General features: G+C 44.5%; 1 protein-coding gene across 7 annotated transcripts in view; it reads left to right on the forward strand.

Moving 5' to 3' along the window:
- The window catches only part of syne1b (spectrin repeat containing, nuclear envelope 1b), a 106,089-nt gene that overhangs the window by 37,424 nt on the left and 47,252 nt on the right, over positions 1-21,413 (forward strand). For 6 of the 7 annotated variants that reach the window (XM_086049667.1, XM_086049666.1, XM_086049668.1 and 3 more), the window contains 36 exons: positions 349-528; positions 627-777; positions 860-1,018; positions 1,541-1,723; positions 1,970-2,071; positions 2,840-3,043; positions 3,127-3,334; positions 3,415-3,527; positions 3,674-3,879; positions 5,171-5,320; positions 5,642-5,933; positions 6,965-7,137; positions 7,930-8,239; positions 8,532-8,696; positions 9,215-9,571; positions 9,911-10,047; positions 10,360-10,537; positions 10,866-11,048; positions 11,125-11,268; positions 11,941-12,096; positions 12,531-12,695; positions 12,983-13,155; positions 13,293-13,446; positions 14,222-14,365; positions 15,019-15,183; positions 15,407-15,724; positions 15,790-15,945; positions 16,719-16,889; positions 16,988-17,314; positions 18,113-18,265; positions 18,348-18,515; positions 19,197-19,373; positions 19,444-19,590; positions 19,863-19,988; positions 20,196-20,372; positions 20,863-21,128. In XM_086049667.1, the coding sequence (XP_085905793.1) occupies positions 349-528; positions 627-777; positions 860-1,018; positions 1,541-1,723; positions 1,970-2,071; positions 2,840-3,043; positions 3,127-3,334; positions 3,415-3,527; positions 3,674-3,879; positions 5,171-5,320; positions 5,642-5,933; positions 6,965-7,137; positions 7,930-8,239; positions 8,532-8,696; positions 9,215-9,571; positions 9,911-10,047; positions 10,360-10,537; positions 10,866-11,048; positions 11,125-11,268; positions 11,941-12,096; positions 12,531-12,695; positions 12,983-13,155; positions 13,293-13,446; positions 14,222-14,365; positions 15,019-15,183; positions 15,407-15,724; positions 15,790-15,945; positions 16,719-16,889; positions 16,988-17,314; positions 18,113-18,265; positions 18,348-18,515; positions 19,197-19,373; positions 19,444-19,590; positions 19,863-19,988; positions 20,196-20,372; positions 20,863-21,128 (6,738 nt within the window). The remainder of the gene's footprint in view (positions 1-348; positions 529-626; positions 778-859; positions 1,019-1,540; positions 1,724-1,969; positions 2,072-2,839; positions 3,044-3,126; positions 3,335-3,414; positions 3,528-3,673; positions 3,880-5,170; positions 5,321-5,641; positions 5,934-6,964; positions 7,138-7,929; positions 8,240-8,531; positions 8,697-9,214; positions 9,572-9,910; positions 10,048-10,359; positions 10,538-10,865; positions 11,049-11,124; positions 11,269-11,940; positions 12,097-12,530; positions 12,696-12,982; positions 13,156-13,292; positions 13,447-14,221; positions 14,366-15,018; positions 15,184-15,406; positions 15,725-15,789; positions 15,946-16,718; positions 16,890-16,987; positions 17,315-18,112; positions 18,266-18,347; positions 18,516-19,196; positions 19,374-19,443; positions 19,591-19,862; positions 19,989-20,195; positions 20,373-20,862; positions 21,129-21,413) is intronic. The other variant, XM_086049672.1, reaches the window with a different exon arrangement.

Raw genomic sequence — 21,413 nt, forward strand, 5'->3', positions numbered from 1 at the left:
GCTTGCGAGCGCAAACTTGAGGGACGAGCAATATGTTGTGTAATTAAAACACATTGCCGCTAGCTTAATGCTAATGCTTATAAATAATCTGGAACTCCATTGACAGGCAAACGCGAATGCCTAATCACATTTTCGTCGCGGTGTTATATAGCTCTTTTAGCAACAAATATTCGATCAAAATAGTGCTTTGGCTTGCGAGCGCAAACTTGAGATACGAGTCCTGTATATGTATGGCAGTGACTCAACGCGCTTCACAACAAGCAACATTGTTGTTTGTGTCATTTTCCCGAATGGTGAAAGTTAGGACATCCCTGACTTAGAGCCGCACTGCATTGCTGTTTGTGTCAGGTTGCGCTTCTTCAACCAGCTGGAGGACGAACTGCAGTCCCACCAGCACGAGGAGCAATGGCTGCGGGACAAGGCGAACCAGCTGGCCCAGCGAGACGCAGAGCTAGCCGGCGAGGCGCTGAGGGAAATCAGCCTACTGGAGACCACGTGGGGGGATACCAAGAGGCTCATTACAGAGAGGTAGTGTCGGAATGTGTTTTCACTTCTGAAAGAAGCCAAACTGACCCTAACCCTAACACTGCCTTGAATTAAAAAAAAAAACCAAAAAAAAAAAACAGACAGGAGCAGTGCAATGTCCTTGCTGAGCTCGTGAGAGAATATCAAATGCTCAAATCCGGCATCAGCGGCGTTATGGAGAGCGCGGAACCTCTGTTTGATATCAACTCTGTTCTGAAGGACCATGAGGAAACCAAGCGATCCCTAAGCAAGGTCAGAACAAAGTCGAGTTGTTCTTCTTTTACCCTCAATCAACGCGTCACGTCATAGAGAGCTCCCGTTCCTCCATCTCCAGCATGAAGCGGTGAAGGCGGCGATGGCCGACAAGCAACAGGAACTGGACCGGTTTTCCAGCAAAGGAAAACAGTTGGTGATCGAGCTGAAGAAGTTGCCAGAGTGCGACGCGCAAACGGTCCGAAAGGATATGGAGACGCTCGTGGACCGCTGGCTGGATGTACGTACAAGAAACTCCGGAAACAAAATTGATTAGTGATTCCAAACCACTTTGCAGTGGGAAATGATCCATTTTCACCTACCGTATTTTTCAGACTATAAGGCGCACTTAAAATAATCCTATAAAAATCAACAGTGCGCTTTCTAATCAGATGCGCCTTATGTATGGATGTCAAATTGAAGTGGAATCAAGCTTGAATCATTTGCTGTACTGGTTTGTTTCACTTCATGTGGAGTAATGCGCCTTATAACCCGGTGCGCTTTATAACCCGGTGTCTCCTATATAAGGAAACCTCCAAAAATAGACCTGTTCATTGTGCCCTATTATCCGGTGCGCCATATAGTGCTAAAAAAATCCAGTAATTGATCCAAAAAGTACATTCTTTTAAATGTACATTTGTTCATCCATCTATACCAGTGACGCATGGCGATACACAACAAACAAATGCAAAGGTTCTCAGTGGATCAACCTTTGGGAAACACTCAACTCGATGATAATCGACTGACGAACTCCCTCGCGCAGGTGTCGGAGAGGCTGGACGATAACCTCCAGCCCCTGAAGCAGAGTTTGCTGCTGTGGGAGGATGTGCGGCAAATTGCCGACGATGTCGAAAGTTGGACCAGCAGCTGCGTGACGGAACTGAACGAGAGTCTGAACAACCTCAATGACAGTCACAAGGTGTCAGCAAGGCTCTCTGTGCTTCAGGTAAGCATTTTGAATGCAATCAATAAAATGAACAAGAATAATCATTCTCGTTATCATCATAATCATAGTAATAGTAATAACGAATGTAATGCCCTTGCACGTGGGCAAGGAGAGCCACAGTCGCAGATGCACTTTTAGGCGTTTGTTGAACGGGAGTAACACACGAATACAAAATGAGAACACTCAAAGTAGCTGCTGCTTATCCTCCCTGCTAACCACGACAACATTTATGCTTCACATCAACAGGAACAAATGGGCGAGAAGGAGATGAGACTCGAAAACCTGCAGAGCAAAATGGCAGAGCTGAAGAGGAGCAGTCAAAGTCAGGAAACTCCTCCAAAATTGCAAGTAGGTTCATCTGTACAGCAGAAAACCTTCCAGATCAGTGCTCTCCAGTGTTTTTGGTCCCACTGACCAATTTCCCATAAAGGAACGATTGGATGGATTGGGATTACTGTATAAAAAATACAATTTAGCATTACGCTAAATGTAGTTGTTGTAAGCTTCAAGAATGAGAAGGGAGGCTTTGTTTGCCCATGATTGAAGTTGGCTGTGACCACTCCCACAGCGGCACTGCCATCCCTCTGCCAAAGACCTATATATCCCAACATAGCATTTTTCCTTGAAATTGCATGAAATGATTGACAATTTCTTTTATGATTTAACTATACTATATATATATAATATATAAATTGCATATTAATGGGCATCTGTCAGACATGTTTGCCTTTTCTTCCCAATTATAAAATGGACACAAATGGGGGGGGGGGGTTGATACTGGTATCAGCAGCCTCCATATACCTCCGATACCTTAAAATATGGCTAGTATCGGTACTCGCCCATCCCTACTTATTATTATTGTAAGCCACTATAGATTATTGCACAGTTCGAACATATTAAGACAACAAAAAAAAATCACTTAATGATTCAATTGAAATGTACGGATTTGTGCTTAACTGTACCCTAAATATTGATGAGTAAAATAATACGGTATGTATTGCACATGAAAGTTAAATTATAAAAATACGTAGGTGTTAAAAAAAAAGGAAAAATGTGTTTGTGGGTCAAACAAATCAACTAGCAAGAGCGGCAAAACCCTTATTCCAACCGCAACAGTTGCTGGAGAACGACTTGAGGAAGAAGATGGATTCGGTTCAGAAGCTGCATGGGCAGGCGCTCGGGAACCTGCAAGACTTCAGCGCCCAGAAGAAACTGCTGGAGGATTACATCGCACAGATGTCCGCTTGGCTTAAGAGCATGGAGGACTCCTTGGTCTCCTCTCCCACTGGTTCCGATCCCGAGGACATTTGCCGAGTGAAGGTAAGACTCCGTATCATCTTTTCCGGCAGGCTGTGCCTTTTGACATCCCATTTTCTGGGTGTCCATTTTGTTGTCATTGCCAGGAACTTCAGAAAGAGCTGCAAAATCAGCAGGGAAGTATCGACTCCACCAGAGAAAGCCTGAACAACCTGTGTCGCAAATATCCTTCGGAGGAGCTTTCCAGTTTGGGGTCCGCGCTCACCGAGCTCATCAAGATTTACGAGTCTGTAAACCAGGTCTCGGCCAGGACTTTGGCGTCGTTGCAGAACGGTCTCCAACAGCAGTTCAATGGTGAGAAACGTAACCACAGAATGCTTCACCTGGAGGACCGAGGTGATTCCTAGTATTAAACCTTTGTATTTGAACCACAGATCTCGTTCAGGATTTCCATCGCTGGCTTGTGGAGCAGAGGGAGATTGTCAAAGAATGCTGCGACCGTTCTGGAGACACTCACATCGTCGAACGCAAATTACAGAAACTGAAGGTATGGTACGGTGAACCCCCCCCTTTAAATTCAGACTTGCCTCTAAGTGACGTCACGGGAGAAGACAGTAAAACCGATCAGGAAGCTACATTTAAGGACGGAAAGACATCCCTGGTTGCTGTTTGAAACTTGCGTTTGTTTTTCAGGGTGCCACGGAGCGCATGGAGGAAGGCAAGGCGCATCTCACGCAGGTCTGCGAGGAAGGAGAGAAGCTGCTGCTCCATCTCCCCAAAGCCAACGCCGGCCAGGTCCAGCAGCACCTGTCATCCATCCAGCAGGACTGGGACAGCTTTGTGGAGCAGTGCAGACAGAACCAACAGATCCTGGAGGACAGCGCATCCCTCATGAAAGGGTAGGAGTAGCACAACTTGATCCTGAGCGTGTCTGAAAGGCATCAGCGGTGCCTTGACTTAAGACACCCCAAAACTTATTTTCGTAAACCCTTTCGACCTTCCACATTGTCAATTCCCACCTTGTTTTCTGTGCTTATGTTTGATTTCCAAACATCATTAACTTTTAAGTTCAAAGCTATCTTATTTATTTCGAACAAATGTTTTGATTTATGCATTTGAATCATGACCACCTGTAAAAGCTGCTGCGAGTCCTTCCCAGAACACAGAATATATGTTTTTTGTCATCTGCAAAAATAACAAATTTCCATAAATCAGAAACTTTACATATACAGTATCATTTACGTATAAAATAAACAGTTTGGTCCCGGCTCCGGCCTCCCTGTGTGGAGTTTGCATGTTCTCCCCGTGCCTGCGTGGGTTTTCTCCGGGCACTCCGGTTTCCTCCCACATTCCAAAAACATGCATGGTAAGTTGATTGGATACTCTAAATTGCCCCTAGGTGTGATTGTGAGTGCGGATGTTTGTCTCTGTGTGCCCTGCGATTGGCTGGCAACCTGTTCAGGGTGTCCCCCGCCTACTGCCCAAAGACAGCTGGGATAGGCTCCAGCACGCCCCGCGACCCTTGTGAGGAGAAGCGGTACAGATAATGGATGGATGGATAAACAGTTTGGGTCCTGAAACGGATCCCTGTGGAACACCAGAAGTAATACTTGGGCGCTCTGATTACCCAGCAGGCCAAATAGTCTCCTGTTACTCATGTAGCTTCTTAGCCAATCAAATGCCACTCATCTAACACCATAACTCTTCATCTTTATGAATAAAGTCACACTCCATTAATGCCATGGAGGTTGATCTTTTTCATCTAAAACCACACTGACCCTCCATTAATAAATTGTTAATCAATGAAATTGTCCAGTCTCTCGATTGCTGATTGCAATATTTTGATTGCAATATTTTGATTGCAATTTAACAGGCGATTATGTTTTCAAGGTCCTCTTCCTGTGTATTTTTTAATAAAGCAAACAATAAATTAATCTGTATTACAGTAAACACTATCAGATTTATTATACATGAATGTTTTGGCTTTATAGGTTAGCCTTACGCTAACATAAAGACAATGGACCATCAACTGGTACGCAACTAGACGCAATAGTTTGAGTTGTTGAATTACTAAACACTTCAATTTGCAGTTTTTTAAGCGTTCACGATGACAACGTCACCATATATCAGTATCACTATGATGGAGAAACCCGGAGCATTTTCTATTTAGAATCAACATTTTCTTTTCAGGTTTGAGGGTCGCCTGAAGAAGCTCAAGTGGTGGTTGGAGCACATGGAGAAGAGGATGACTTCAGATCTGCTCGAAGCCACGCAACGCGGTCCTGAAAAGGCTTTGCTCGAACAGGTGGAGGAATATCAGCAGGAAGTGCTCAAAGAAAGGTGCTTGTTTTGGTTTTGTAAACGTTCAAAATTATGATATTATGAATGAATGAATTGTGTCATAAAATGTTATTATTATGTATTTATTATAAAATATTAGGCAACATGTACAAATAAAATTAAATAATATAAAATATGAATCTTACCCCGATATAAGATTATAAAATTAATTTCACATGAATTGTGAAATGAATGATTTCATTTCATTCATGTTTATTTTTTGCCAAACAAAATGAAATTGCTACCTCCTGGAAAAATGATGCGGTCTGGTCAAAAGCACAAGGTTTTTTTTTTTTTTTTGTTTGTTTTTTTCTCCTTTAGAGATTCCTTTGAGCGCTTGTGCCAGGAGGCGCAGGCCCTGAACGAGGGCGGGCGAGGCGACGGCAGTGAGACGCGCGTGTCGGCTCAGCTGCAGTCGCAGCACCAGGCCTTGCTGCGACGCGGGCGCGAGAGGCTGCGCAGCTGCCAGCTGACTTTGCAGGAGCAGCAGGCTTTCCAGGAGACGCTGCAGGCCACCTGGACCTGGCTGCACGGAGTCCAGGAGCGTCTGGCCTCGCTCAACAGCACCGTCGGCAACAAAGAGACCTTGGAGAAAAGGCTTGTGCTCGTACAGGTCAGACCGATGAGATGCTAGGAGAAAAATGTGCGGCCCTAAAAGTGTTTGCCATGCGAATACATGCAGTGGACCCGGCTCACGAGTTTTTCAAGATTGTCGATCGGCTGATATTTTTGCTTTGACTTGCGAGCTCAAACTTGAGATCCAATGCTGTATGTTGGAAGGTGACTCACCTCACTTCACAAAAAGCTGCGTTTTTTTTTTTTTTTTGTACACATTAATACATTACAACACAAGACATAGAAAATAACATTCAACACTCCCCTCCCCAAAAAATAGACAAAAAAAGCCCTGCTGATTTTTGCCAATTTTTCTCTGTTGTAAAGTTAAACAAATACTAAAGGACAGATGTATTGTCAAGCTATATTATTTATATTATATATATTTTTTAATATTTTATGAATTTTCCATCCATCCATTGTCGATACCGCTTATCCTCACAAGGCTCGCGGGGATTTTATTAATTTTATTCTATCAAATATTTGAATCGGCCTGAAGAAATCAAATCCATAACCGTCGGGCCCTGGTGTTGTTAACCTTTAAGCAACAGGTATCTGGTCAGAAGCAGAGTGCTGACACACAACACGTGTAGAGAAAAAATATAACAAAGGCATATATTAGTTATCCTCTGCGAAGAACACTTATTAACGTTTTACTGCCGGACTGAAAAACAAAGAGAGGAGCTGACTCACCAGTACAGAACATCCGTATGTCATGTCTTATACTGATTGCACCGAATGTGAAAGTATGCACATGCGGTAGCGACTCTCCTAACTTCCACTTCACAACCCAGGCTAAACTTGGCTCCTCCCTGACACACAAAACTTGGCTCTCTTTCTTGTTGTACCACTTCGACACAGTACTTTCTCTACCTAGACAGGGCTTTGGTGCCATCTTGTAGCATCTTTGAATTACAGGAGAAGAACTTCAAAACACAAATATTTTCAACAAGCGAGTGAGTGTAGGTCAGTTGAATTCACAAATTAGCGTAGGTTCATATTCATACATTTGCCTTGTTGTTCGCATAGGATATCCTGCTGATGAAGGGTGAAGGTGAGGTGAAGCTCAACATGGCGGTTGGAAAAGGGGAACAAGTCCTCAAACACAACAGGATGGAAGGGCAGGAGGCCATTTGCTCACAGCTTCAGAGTCTGAAGGACGCCTGGGCCAATATGCTCATCACTTCCATGAGCTGCCACAGGTAAGGGATGTGACAAGACGATACGCACAAATGTCCGAATGATGGCTAGCGGCACCGCCGCTACTTCCATCACAACCAATTCTAAGCTGTTCCAACATCAGAATATTAAGCTCATTCAGGACGTCCGGGCAGCTGTTTTGTTACATTCCCTAAATTCCCACAATTGCACATTTTCCATGACAAACGGTCCCGTTGAAATGAATGCAGTGCAACTTATTCAACCAGTTGAAACAGTTCCGACTTCAAACCGTTCAGCTCATTCAAGACACGTTGGGAAGTATTTTTCACATTCCCCAAATTGTCACATTTTCATTAGTTCATATTTTTCATGACAAAATACCCTAATTAATGGAAAATATGGAGAATTGTAGTTGATCTAATCCTTCCAAATTTCTCGACCGATTCAAACCATTCCAACTGCAAAATGTTCAGCTCTACAACTCAACTTTGTGTACACATTCCAAAGATCCCAATTACCACAGAATTCCAATTTTTCCACTTCAAAATTCACAAATTAATGGAGGCATTTTGCAAATTGATTCCGTCTTTCCAAAAATCTCAACCGACTCAAACCATGCCAGCGTCGGAAAAATTCAGCACATTCAGGCTCGTGTTTTTGACATTCCAACAATTCCCAATTTTCCGCATCATTCCATTTGAGAAAATTCCTAAATTGATGGAGACATGCCAATTCACATTTGAACTATTAAATCAACGTCGCTCTTCAGCATTCACACGCCATTTCCGGAGAAACCGCTTTCGCTAGTTGCTTAGCCAAATTCCTGTACACAGTCGACTGGAGTGGACGGTGGCCCAGTGGAGCGGCTTCCAGGAGAACAAGAACCACCTGCAGCAGTGGATGGAGTCAGTGGAGCAGGAGCTGGGCATGACGCTACCCCAGCAGCCCGGCCTCAAAGAGAAGTCCACTCTCCTGGAGCGTCTCAGGGCCATCCAGGCGGACGTGGACTCCCACGCCGCAGCGTTGTCTCGTCTTACCGACAAGGCCGTGGAGCTGTACGAAAAATCCGCAGACCAGACTTTTGGACCGGAGTCACGGGCGGAGCTCAACGCGCACTTTGCTGACATCTCAGCTGTGGTCAAGGTAACGCAAGCTTGAGAAGTCACGTGAATTGTAATACACTTGCAAAAAGTGAGGGATTGTAGTATTGGGGAATTCTGGATGAATAATGCACTGGAACAAGGAGAAAAAAAAAATGGATTCATGAATTTTTCCATTGACGTCCACTTCCTTGCATTTCTGTGACTCTTAATGATGAAACTCTAAGCTCAGTGGCCATCTCCCTCTGGACTTTCACCCAAAATGCCAATAATATATTTTTGTGAGGAGTGAGATTCAGATATGAAAGATGAGATCCATTTGTCCTTTCTCGAAGGGTAAAATTCAGTCCATGCAAAGCATCGTGTCCGAGCACGAGCAGTACTTGGACGCCGCCAGAGACTTCAACGACTGGCTCATCTCAGCCAAGGAGGAACTCCAACGCTGGTCTGACCTGTCAGGAGACTCGGTCTCCATTAAACGAAAGCTGGCCAAGGTCCAGGTGAGCATCAGTCACAACCATTTTGTTTTTAACCTAACCCTCTGGTTATGTTGCGGGTTGAATTGACGCATTGTCAAATTTCTGGCCTTTTTAACTACTAAGTGTATTGGCATGTTTGGGAGAATTGGTTTTCTCCTTTCTGACACTTTTCAGATCATGGTTCAAATTGACCTAGAACCACTATTAATGTTCCTGAAAAAACAATGTTTCTGAAAAGTGAAGAAAAATAACAACAACAAAAACTTTGACCTAGTGGTCAAACTGACCCATTGCAAAATAATTAAGTAGTAAGTATAGTAGATCAATGAACTCTGAAAAGCAATGTCCTATTTTACCTAGGACATGAAAAAAATAACAGCCATGGTGATTTTGATACTCGTTCACTCGATACTCGTTCAAGGTTCCCCGATGACCCTTGAAAGAACATTTGCGTGTTTCTGTGGGAACCTGTACAAATGTAGAGGGAACACAGATAGTTCTCGGGACCTCTCAGGCACTGTTTTTTGTTTGCTTCCCAGGAGTTGCTGGACTCTAAGCAGCGAGGCCGAGAGAGGCTCAACCGGGTACAGAGATGCGGGGCGGCAGCGAGAGATCACACCGGCTCGGGGGGCTATGAGGCCATCGAGCGCGAGGAGGCCACCCTGCTGTCAAGCTGGGAACAGTGGGAACGGGCAGCGCTTCAGACCCGAGCCAGTCTGGAGACGGCCCTCTGTCAGATGACCACCTCCGAGCAGGAGTTCAGCAGTCTGTCAGCGCAGCTGGAGCAGGACATGCAGGACTTGGGGCGTCAGATTCACGACTGGCGTGTTCGTCTGGGGCAAGCCGAGGGCAAAACTGACGGAGAGGAGGCTGTGAAAGGCTGGCAGATTGCAAAGGTGAGTTACATGTCCGGTGCACAGACCTACGGAAGCGTGGAGTGCCAATGTGGAGTAAAAAATATTGACTGGCAAATTTGTTTGAACGTATTTGCAAGTACGATCGAACGTATTTGCAAGTACTTTCGAACGTACTTTTAAAATACGTTAGAATGTACTTGCAGGCTAAATGAAAGTTTTCAAGCATTTAGCCTACAACTGCGATCGCGCATTTTCCAAGTGCGTTCGCAACGTACTTGCAAATCCGTTCGAACTTTTTTGCCAATCAAAAATCCACATTAGCCGTCCCACGCTTGCGTACACAACAGCCACATGAATAAAAACGTTTCTTTTCGTCAGGACACAATGGAGGAACTTGTCAAAGCCGAGCCCATGTGCGACAGCCTGAAGACGCAGCTCAATGATCTATGCCGCTTCTCCAGAGACATGACCTCCCAGTCTGAGAGAGTTTCTGCCCTCATTAAGGAATACAACAGGTACTGAGATATGCAGAAGTGGGCTTGCAAGGGGTGGAAATTTTCCAGTGAATTTCAGTTTTGGACAGAGCCCAAAACACTTGCATTATGTTTTTAAATGCTAATAAGCAGGGGATCAGGCAAATAACAAAAACAAATAAGCAGTGGTTGATAAATGCCGTAATCCCGCCATGTAGCGAATACCACAATATACAGTAAGTATGAGGAAAAAATTCTCCCCAAGTCAGTTCTAATGAGGCCATCTGCTATATAAACTGAACGAATGGAAGATTTACAAAAAGGTCCATTGCTATTTTTGTGGTTTGCTACTAGCTTGAGTCTGCGAGCCGCCAGGGAGTGCCAGAGCAAAGAGAAGTTGCAGGAACAGGGATTCCGCTCAGCCTACAGGGAGTTCCAGCAGTGGCTGGTCACCACCAAGATCAACACGGCCAAATGCTTCGACGCACCCCAAAATCTGTCTGAGGCCTTGTCAAGCTTGCAAAAGATTCAGGTAATTATGAATTGGGTACTCTTAGAAGGAAAAGATGCACTAAATTTGCCAAATTTGAAGCTAACTTTGGAATTTAACATTGAAAATTGATATTTTGTAGCTAACATCGGAAGCTAGTATTGTTGCTAATGTCCAAATCTAGCGCTGCACTTTGTTTAGATATACAGTAGCTAAGGCTGAAGGTAATGTTGAAGCTAACATTTAAAAGATTCAAGATACCCAAAGTAAGTGCACCTCTAAAATTTCACCCAACAGCACAACATCCGTCACCTTTTTAAACTAGTGTAGTTGGATAATTATTCTCTCATGATCTTCTCTTTCTCCTCAGGAGTTTCTAAGCGACAGAGAGCTGGGTCAGTCCAAGCTCAACGGCGTAGTGGTCACAGGTGAGCTTCTCTCCATGATCGCAGCTAAAGACAAAGTGGAGTCGGTTCGGACGAAGACCAGTAATGCTCTTGAGGACTGGAGGAACATCATGTCCAATCTTCACAACAGAGAGCTCAATCTACAAGTGAGCAAGGATCGGGTTGTGGGCAGAGTTTTCCAAAGAAGCAGGCTGACAGAAGAGTTGTTGTTTTTGGTTTCAGAACCTGGTGTCGCAGATGAAAGACTTTGAGGCCAGTGCTGAGCCCCTCCAGGAATGCCTGAACGCCACCGAGTTGGCCGTGCAGGAGAGCAGCACACGACTTCACGATCTCCCGGCCAAGAAGATGGAGCTCCACAAACTTCAGGTAGGCACGCTGGAAAATTCTTCTTCAGCTCTTTTTAAAATCAGGAGCTAATGTTGAAGCTAACTTTGGAAGCTACAGTAAGAGCTAATGTTGGTCTTTCTTGGCTCAAAAGTTAGAGCTAAAGTTAGAGGTACTGTTGGGAGCCAACCTCAAAAGCTAACTTTGGAGTTAACGTTGGACGCTTACTTGACAAGCTAATACAAATAATACCTTTGGACCATGACATTGGTAGCAACGTTGGAAGCTAATGTTGAAGCTAATGTCGGATGCCAACTTTGGGCTTCATCTCCAAGGTTAGAGATAACACCGCGAGCTAACCTCAGAAGCCACCATTGGTAGCTAACATTAGAGGTAATGTTGAAGATAATATTGGAAGCTAATGTTAGAGATAACGTGGAAAGCTAGTATGGGAAGAAAGCTTGAAAGGTAAAGGAAGGCTAATGTTGGAGCTAAACTCTGAAGCTATTGTTTGTCCATTTAGCTCTTATGGCCCACTGCCTCTGTCCAGCTTGCTCTAACTGCCTGTAAAACCTTCTCTGCTCTTAATCCTTACACTGGTGTTGTTTGCTTTCCTTTACAGCCACGTTTTAAGTCCTCTAACCCTGCTTTGGTAATTCTTGTCTGTGTGTCTGCTTGCACGCTTTCTACCATAACCTGCTTGTGCCCTTTCAGTCTGTGCTGGAGGAGCTAGCCTCCCACCAAGTCCAGCTGAGCAGGCTAAAAGAGAAGGCCCAGAGGCTCTTGGACGAACATGCAGCCGGCAAGGGTTTTGTGCACCGTGTCTCGCAGCTCTCTGCTCAGTTTCTATCTTTAACCAACCTGACCAAGGTACGGTAACACCTTGCAATTTGTCTCTGGGTGCTGATAAACAGGAGGCAAGGGGCATTAGCAACAGGGTTGATTTAAAAAAAAATAATAATAAAAAAGTTCTATAAGACATTTAAAATTGAAAATTATTTTTATTTTAATGAATTGTCTTGATCTAGCTCTTTTTTTTCTAATATACATACATGCATACAATAATACCAGAAATGCATCAGAATAGTATGCGTAAAAAGTTACATGTTTTTTACTTTAAAAAAATGTGAGGAAAAACTGTTTTTTCTCAAAGTCAATATTACAAGAATAAAGTCTTTATTCAAAGTCAATATTACAAGAGTAAAGTCTGAATATGAGAAAAAAAAAGTGGTAACTTTTGGAAGACTACATTTCAGTCTTAGAAGGAACATTTTTTTAATTTTCCAATTATTTTTACTCAACAGGAGAAGGCGTCACGGATTGACCGCATCGTGACCGAGCACCAACTGTTCAATCACGGGCTGAAGGAGCTCCAGAACTGGGTGGCTGACACGAGCCACATGCTTCAGACCTACTGCGCCCCCACGGCTGACAAAAATGTCCTGGATAGCCGAATGATCAAGCTGGAGGTAGAGCAATTCGGACTGAGGATGGGCCATAGACAATTTCCTAATGTTTGTAACCTAAAAGCACCAGGTAGCATCCGAGTAGCACAAAGTGATTGACTTGAGCTGAAATAATGACAAAAACGTGTTGTGTTTAGATCTGTGCAGTACAATAGACCCCAAAAGGTTTAGGTATTAGTTATAAAACTATATAATAAAAATATAAATAGTTGCACTGAGAAGATGGCAAGACCGTCTGATGGCATCGTAGCACCTTTTCATCACGAGACCGGTGCGATTGATTGTTCCAGGCCTTGCTGACTGCTCGCCAGGAGAAGGAGATCCAGCTCAAGATGCTCATCACCAGAGGGGAGTCGGTTCAGAGAAACACCTCGGCCAATGGTGTGGCTGTGGTCCAGGAACAAATACAGGAACTGAAAGATTCCTGGGACGCTCTGCTCTCCGCCTCCATTCAGTGCAAAAGGTGAGAAATCAATAATACTTGATGCATACCAGAGGTGGCAAAAGTACAGACACTTGTGTACAAAAAAAACACTCTCGTTAAAGTGCAAGTATTGATTCAACTGCTTTACTTAAGTGATTTTTCCTCTGAACCAACAGCCAACTGGAAGGTTCTCTGTCCCAGTGGACCAGTTACCAGGAGGACGTGCGTCAGTTTGTGAGCTGGCTGGAGCACGTGGAGGAGAACCTGGACCCGGCTGATAAACAATGCGCCGAAATGCGAGATAAAACTGCGAATCTCAGCAGAGCCAAGGTGATACCGTCCTCCTCTCTCTGGAGCATTGTGTCGTGCAAATATAAAGAATCTGACACCTCACTTTTGGGATCAGTGCCAGTGGTGCTTTTTTGCTCGGTGTTTCTTAGGTACTCAACAAAATATACTAAATGTATGTAATGGACTTTATTTCATTATTGGTGAGCTGTTACCAACAATATTTTTTTAAAAAAACAATTATAAATAGAAAACAAATACATAAAATATATTTTACTCACCAAAACAGCTGTATTGAATATTCATCAATATTTTTTTTTTTTTTTTGGGCGCTCCTTAAAATGGAGGGTATCTGTTGAACAATATGTAAATCCTCTTGGAGACTGATAATCATTCTACCAAATTGTATTACTTGAATTTATTTCGTAGTTCTTCTTAAAAAAAAGTATTGGAAAGTACAGCAGTATCCAGAAATCAATTAGCCATTGTGTGTTTAAAACAACAGCTAAGCACCTAGTTTAGCGAGATAGCTAGTTAGACATGTGATTAGCTGGCTCTGGTCTAATGTCAGTACAGTACACTCACAAAGTAACTTCCCACAAAGGCTGCATTATTTTGATGAATAATCTAATTGCAGTTATTTTTATCCTCAATATTGCATTTTAATATGCACATTTTTTTTTCAAGGTCCTCTTCCCGTGTATTCTTTTTAACACAAGCAATGAATTAACCCATATTACAATGATATGTAAATGTGGACTGCACAAATAAATAATTGCTAATAATAACTAACCACTGAGCCTTGCTTCGGTTGCAGCTGTTGTACGAGGAGGTGCTGGGCCACGACAGCCTGCTGGCCACCATCGTGGCGAAGAGCGCAAGCATAGCCGAGAACTACGTGACTCAGCTGGAGCTGCAGGAGCTGCAAGAGCGCTACAACGGCATCAAAGACAACGTTATGGTAACCAACATTTCCCCCGAAAAATTCTATGCCGACGAGAAAACAACATGACGGTGGTGCCTTGACTTACAAGTGATCAGACACTTAACAAGGCAGATTTATCAAAAGCTTATACGTCAGTAACATTTAGGCAGCTAACGTGTCAGTTCCTATTTGTGCTCTTCTTTAAAACCTGTTCACACTATTTCCGCTGCACTACATAGCAGACTGATGCAAAATTTACAATCGCCACACAGCAACAACGGGCTTTCCCAGCATACTTTGTTGACATTACAAGTAGCCCTTGTGATGGACTGTCCTTGTTAGTAGTACACTTGTACGAGAAGGCGATAATAGATTTCAAATTCACAAATGCATTTTGATTTCAAAATGAATCCACAGGAGGGAGCAAATTAATGTGCAGGCTGGAAAAGCAGCCCGACGCAGCGCATATACCAGCCCAGCCCACCGGGAAAACGCCGGATTGTCCATATTACCTCTCTGGGCCTGCTACACATTCTATTTTAGTTTATCATGAAGGCTTTTGTTTTGTGATGTTATTCTTATTAAACACGTGTTTTTCATGGGCAGGAACGTATTAGAACGTATAAGATATTAAAGGTACCGCCGTAGTCTGAAGCAATACTGGATGGTGAGACTTGTTTTGACCTCAGGGGGCCGTTGGCAAAGCGGAGGAGCTGGTTAAAGCTCATGAAGAGTATCAACAGGGCCTTCAAGCATTTGAGGACTGGCTGGAAGAGGAACAGGAGAAGCTGGGCTGCTACACTCAGCTGGAGGGCGACGTCGATATGCTGGAGGAGACGCTCCAAAAACTGCAGGTCGGAACATCCTCGAGGACTGAGATGGCTTTTGGCACAACTGAAAACAGTTCCCAGGAGGTTTAATAAGATGTGTCGTGTGTTTCCCAACCTTTATTTAGTCAAGGCACCTATTTTACTTTTGAGAACTCACAAAAGCATAGACTGAAACTGCGGACCGGTTGAGGGCACTGCATCTCCCTTCTCAAATGCCGTTTGACGCCATTTTTATTTGCGACCACAGGAGCTCCAGCTGCACTGCACCGAGGGCCAGGCTCTTCTCAACACCCTGCTGGTCAGCCGAGAGCTGGTGGCCCCCTGGGGTCCGCCGCAGATCGAAGACCGAGCTCTGGAGACGCAGCAGCAGGAGTGGAGGCTGTACCAGGCCCGGCTGGCCGACACCAGGGCCCAGCTCAACAGCGCCTTGGCCAAACTCCGACAAATGGAGCAGAAATTCCAGCGTCTGGACAGCTGGCTGAAGGGCATGGAGACCAAAGCGCAACTGCGAGGCCACCGCCGCTCCGACCGCGCCACCAAAGATGCCCAGCTGCAGCTGATAAAGGCCCGTGTTCGCCATTAGCCTGTGCGGCTTTCCCATGACTTCGCTCATGTTCTTTCTTTGTACAGACGTGGCAGGAGGAAGTGCTGGTTTATCAAGAGGAGATGGAGGGCCTCAGTGTTTTGGCTCAGCAAGTTCTGGATGAGACCCATATTAGCAGCCGGATCAGTACCAGAGCAACCCAGATCACAGCCCGCTACCACGCCTTGCTCCTGCACTTACTGGTAAACTTTCTCATTTCTTCACGTAAATGTTGTCAATGTGCCTTCCAGTAATTTTCGTACGCTACATTTGTTTTCTCTGCTTTGATTCTTAATGGCACTGTTTGTTGTGTTTGTCAATGCTTGTAGGTGCTGTGTCTTTGCTTGTGTGAAGCACATTGAGTTGCCCTGTGTATGAAATGTGCGATATGAATACAGCTGCCTTGCCTTGCCGGTGGCACACCAAGAGGAGCAGCAAAATGAATTTAAATCATGATGCTCAAACCGTTTAATTGTTTTACATCTTATTTGATTGTCATTGAGCCAAGGCAAGGCAGCTTTATTTGCATAGCGTGTCTTATACACAACATTTAAAGGTAAAGAATTTGAAGACCTGAAAAACAAGAATTTTAAGACATTTAAAAGCCAAGTAGAGAAGTAAACTACTAAAAAGTAGTTTACAAAAATGAATAAAAGAACGTATGGCACAAGGACATGATTTTAGAAAAATTGGGGGTGGAGCAGAATAGTTTTGAACCTGGATTTAAAAGAAATTACCGGTACACTTGGAGCTAACTTCATATTATAAAGGGCTATTTTTCCTTAATAAAAAACACGAGCGCTATCCACGCTTTTTTTTTTTCATTTCCATTCATTTCAACTGAGGTCTATAGCGCGCAGTCTTTGCCTGTTTTTAGCAATTATCTCCGAAGCAAATCTCTGAATTTACTTTACAGCGTCTCTAAATATTGAGCATGCCACAAATAATACCCTGACTTTATCTTCTTTGCTTGCAGGAGACGATCAAGCTGCTGCAGGAGGAGGTGTCCTGCATTGAGGAGGCTCAATGTGTCTTTGGCACTTTCTCGGACTGGCTCCTCGCCGCTCAGAACAGCCTCCGCACGCTGGCCGTTAGTGCAGACGTGGTGGATCGCTTTGCCATGGAGAGAAAGCTGAAGAAGCTAGAGGTAGGCTCTCTTGATTTTTTTTTTTGTTCAGGTCAGCGCTTCGGACAGCTTTACCACCACTGGATGTACGCAGTTGACCTTCCCGCGTTTGTGCTCAGGCACTCCAGGCAGACATGGAGCAGGGACACGCCAACCTGAAGACGGTCAGGGAGAAGACGGAGCGGGCCGTCGTCTTCCTGGAGGAAGCCGAAGCGGAGCAGCTGAGGGAGGACGCGGACGGCCAACTGGGTCAACTGGAAGACCTGGTGGCGGCACTGCGCGCCCAACAGAATGCCCTGGAGAAGTGCCTCTCGCTCTCCAAAGACTTTGTGGATAAGTACAAGGCCCAGGCCCAGTGGGCGCTGGAGACCAAGGGCCTTTTGGCATCCAGCGTGGAGCCCAAAGCCGAACTCTATCAGAAGAAGGCCCAGCTTGCAAAGTACAAGGTATAGAAAATCGCCTCTGTCGCTCTGGACTAAATGCGAATAGTTTGCACAGCAGCGTAACAATATATGGCCAAGTAAGACACTAAAAGGCTTTGCTCAATTATACTGAGCTTACCGATTTTCATGTGTATACTTTTTTTTTCATACAAATGTTTACTGTCTGTGACTAGAGAATGTAATTTGTGTAGAAACTGTGTTTGAAAGCTAAAGAGCCGATCCTGAACCGAAAAGATGTGGAATTACCGGTAATTGAATTGCTGCAATGTAGAATATAAGTGTTGAAGTTCGTATGCTTTGAATTGGGTAAAAAATGCGTGAGGAGGCGGTACTTGTGTAAAATATCTTTCTTTAGGAATTTTACTGTGAAAATGTGGGAATTTTGAAAATAGTTCCCAAGGTGATTTGAATGAGTAGAACAGTTTGAAGGTGGAGTGGTTTGAAGCAGTCAAAAAATGTGCAAGGGTGACGGTCAATATGTCAGATGTCATGAATTAGGAATTAGAACATTTGGGAATTTTGGGAGTGGGAATAGTACCCAAGATGTCTGGAATGAGCGGAACAGTGTAATGCTGGAGCGGTTTGAATCAGTATATGTAAAATGTCATTCATTTAGGAGTTTATGAAAATTTGGGATTTTTTTTTTTTTGGGGGGGGGGGGGGGGGTAGAATTTTGTGACCAGAATATAGTTCCCAACAAATTCAGAATAAGCTGAACAATTTGAATTTGGAATGGTAACATAAATTGAATATCTCATTGGCGTGAACAAGCTCGTTAATATACGCATACGCTATTTGCAGACCATCCAGCAGATGGTGCAGTCGCACGAGTCGGCTGTGAAATGTGTGATCGAGAAGGGGGAAGCCCTGCTAGACACGGTCCATGACCCCATCATTAGTGACAACTTGAAAAGCTTGCAAGCAGACTTCCTGGAGCTCTGCTCGTTAGCCAAGGTACGGATCCCTCAATAACATCGCATTGCACAGTTGTGCCGATAGCACTTGTGACTCTGTGACCTGCCGTGTTTCATTTCAGACGCAGGTCCAGAACTTGGTGGAGTGGGTGAAGGAGCATGAAGATTACAACAGTGAACTGCAGGAGGTGGAGAAATGGCTCCTGCAGATGTCCAGTCGGCTCGTCACGTCTGAATCCATGCAGACAAGCAGCATGGAGATGGCCACCCAACAACTGGCCCGACACAAGGTGACTACTAAGGTTCAAGGTCTCAGGAGACGCATGGCTGACTAAGCTTGAAAAAGGGGTGGGAAGTGAACTGTAATTGGAAGGAAAGCTTCTGGTAGATTTTCATGGGGATTTAAGATATACAGTGGTGTCTTTTGAGATACGAAATAAGTAAAAAAAAAAAAAAAACAGGTTTCAAGCGTTCACTGCCTGTTAAAGTTTACGATCAAATTAAGCATAACATGTTCATAAAATAAATGAATACAATGAAAAAATAAAAGTGAATTACATATTGTGTATCAAAACAACCACATAGCCTCGGCTAGCTTAATGCTAACAAACAATGGGAAATGCCATAAAGACGGCTTAACGAATAGCACCTACAGTCATGGAAAAGATGATTAGACCATCTTGTTTTCTTCATTTTCTAGTTCATCCTACTGCCTTTATAACTGAAGGTATGTCATGTGACCAACAGTCAGGATTATGATGAAATTAGAAATAAAATATTTTCCTCGAAAGGAAAAACAACAACAACTATATTTAGGTTCGAGGCGGCACGGTGCACGAATGGTTAGCACGTTCACCTCACAGTTCTGAGGTCGTGGGTTCGATCCCGGCCCTGGCCTCCCTGTGTGGAGTTGGATGGCTATTTAGGTCCCTCTATTAAGAGCCAACCTTCAATTTTGTAAATTTCTCTAGGCCATTATGGAGGACATTGCCGGTTTCGAGGAACGCCTCACCAGCTTGAAGCAGAAAGGAGAAGAACTGGTCTCCAGCTGCACTGACCAAGTCCAAGCCAAGATCAGCCAACAAGTCCAGGCACACCAACAGGGTACCAGGGATAGCTACTCCGCCATATGCAGCACGGCTCAACGAGTGAGTAATGCCATACTCCTCCCAGTAGATTTTAGGGAAGAAAGTCTTTCATTCTGCATTTTGCTCATAGGTACAGCAAAGTCTGGACCGAGAACTCCAGAAACACGTCAACCACCAGGATACCCTCCAGCAGTGCCAGACGTGGCTGGCGGCCGTACAGGAGGAAATCCGGCAAAACCACCAGGAACCATCCGGTCTGCAGGAAGCACTCAAACAGGTAACAATGCTTTAACGGCACATATTTGCAGTTTTTTGTGTCAACATAATCGTACCTTGAGATACGAGCGATCCAAATTCAAAGTTTGTTCGTGATACGAGCCGTAATTTGAACACGCTTTTGCTCTGACTTGCGAGCGCTAACTGGAGATAGCCGTGCCGAATGGTGGCAGTGAACTCGCCGCACTTCACAGAAAATGAGGCCTCTCGCTGTTTATTGTAGAGTTTGACTGTAATATGATGCTCACAAGGTTTGTTTCTTGATGTTTTCAGGTGAAGCACTACAGGGCCCTCCAGGAGCAGGCCAGCACTTACCTTGACCTGGTGTGTTCCGTATGTGACCTGTCCGACGACGCCGTTAGAGTGACAGCGGCTGAGGTCCAGAGGGTCAAAATGACTGTAAGAATAGTCAACCTCCATTCATTGTGGGGGATACGTTTGAAAAAATACACGACATGGAGAGACTATAGACATTTTTTTTATACAAAGCAATAAAAGCATTGCTTTGGCTCAATCTTGTCGCGCACCATGTTCATCGCTAACATTCTTTTGTGTGTGTGTGTGTGTGTGTGGGTGTGGATGTGTGTGTGTTTTTTTTTTGGGTAGATCGAAGAAAGGATGTCAAGTGCTCGGGAGCTCTCAGAGGGCTGGAGGGAGATTAAGGAGCAGAAGCAAGATCTGACCAGCCTGTTCCAAGATATGGAACAGCAACTCCTTAGTCTGTCCAGAAGACCTGCAGAGTTGGAGACCAAAATAGCCCAAAACATGTTGTCCCAAGCCAAGGTAGTTTTCGTTTTTTTTTTTTACTTTTAGACAGCACTTTTCCCAAAAACATTTCTCAAAAGCCATGGTACCGCTATATTTCTCTATTAATGACCAGAGCTTTGCAGTCCGTCCCTGGGCCGGACCGACCCGGCCGGATGCCGGATTTCGCGGGCGGGGGGGGAGGGCGGCAAATTTTAAAATTAATTTAAAATTTTTTGAATTAATAAAAACGCGTTCATTGAACTAGGACTGATGGCGTATCATTGGGAGACGGTACAGTACTATGTGGCGCATTTTGAAGCGTGTTTGAATCACAAATTAGCCAGCTAATGATCCTTAAAAACCCTCTGCCGTTAGCGTCTCTCTCGCAGTCAATCACGGACGCTTTTTTTTTTTTTTTAATGGGTCGGGGGGCGGAACGGGGCGGAGGTCGACAATGTTTATGAATATGGCCGGCAAAAAATGGTCAAGTGCCCAGCTCTGTCAATGACCTATCCACAATACTCAGGATTGCAGCCAGCAGCTCCAGTCCAAGCAAAGCATCCTGACCAAGATGACGGAGAAAGTGAGCAGACTGTCTCCGGGCCAAGACTCTCCAGAGCACGCAGAGCTGGACCGCCTGAGTCATTCCTGGCTGGAACTTTGCCACCAGGCCGGCAGGCTGCAGGCCCAGCGGCAGGAGGATCTGCAGAGGTCGAAAGAGTACCACCACTGCATTGCGGCAGTGGAGGCGCTGTTCGAGCAGGTGTCCAAAGAGTGGGACAACCTGGCCAGGTAGTGTAAGATGAAAAATAGCATACAGTCAGCAGTGTCAAACTCATTTTTACCACAGTTGTAGTTAACGTTTGGCCTTAGCAGGCTGGTTATAAGAGTGAATTGTTAGGGATATACTGTAACTGTACACCAAAAGTCATGGTTCAGTGCGTACCTTAGTTTTATTGTCACGGTTCATGTTCTGTACAGTAAGTGAACAAATTGCAAAACAAGCTGCTTAGCTTTCGTGTAAACAGTGTGAATGGCATTTAAACATCACCAGCTTTAGCCCAGGAGATAGTTTCA

This window comes from Filicampus tigris, chromosome 13 (genome assembly GCF_054856515.1).
Source record: "Filicampus tigris isolate MCC_2025a chromosome 13, RoL_Ftig_1.0, whole genome shotgun sequence".
NCBI classification, from domain to species: domain Eukaryota; kingdom Metazoa; phylum Chordata; class Actinopteri; order Syngnathiformes; family Syngnathidae; genus Filicampus; species Filicampus tigris.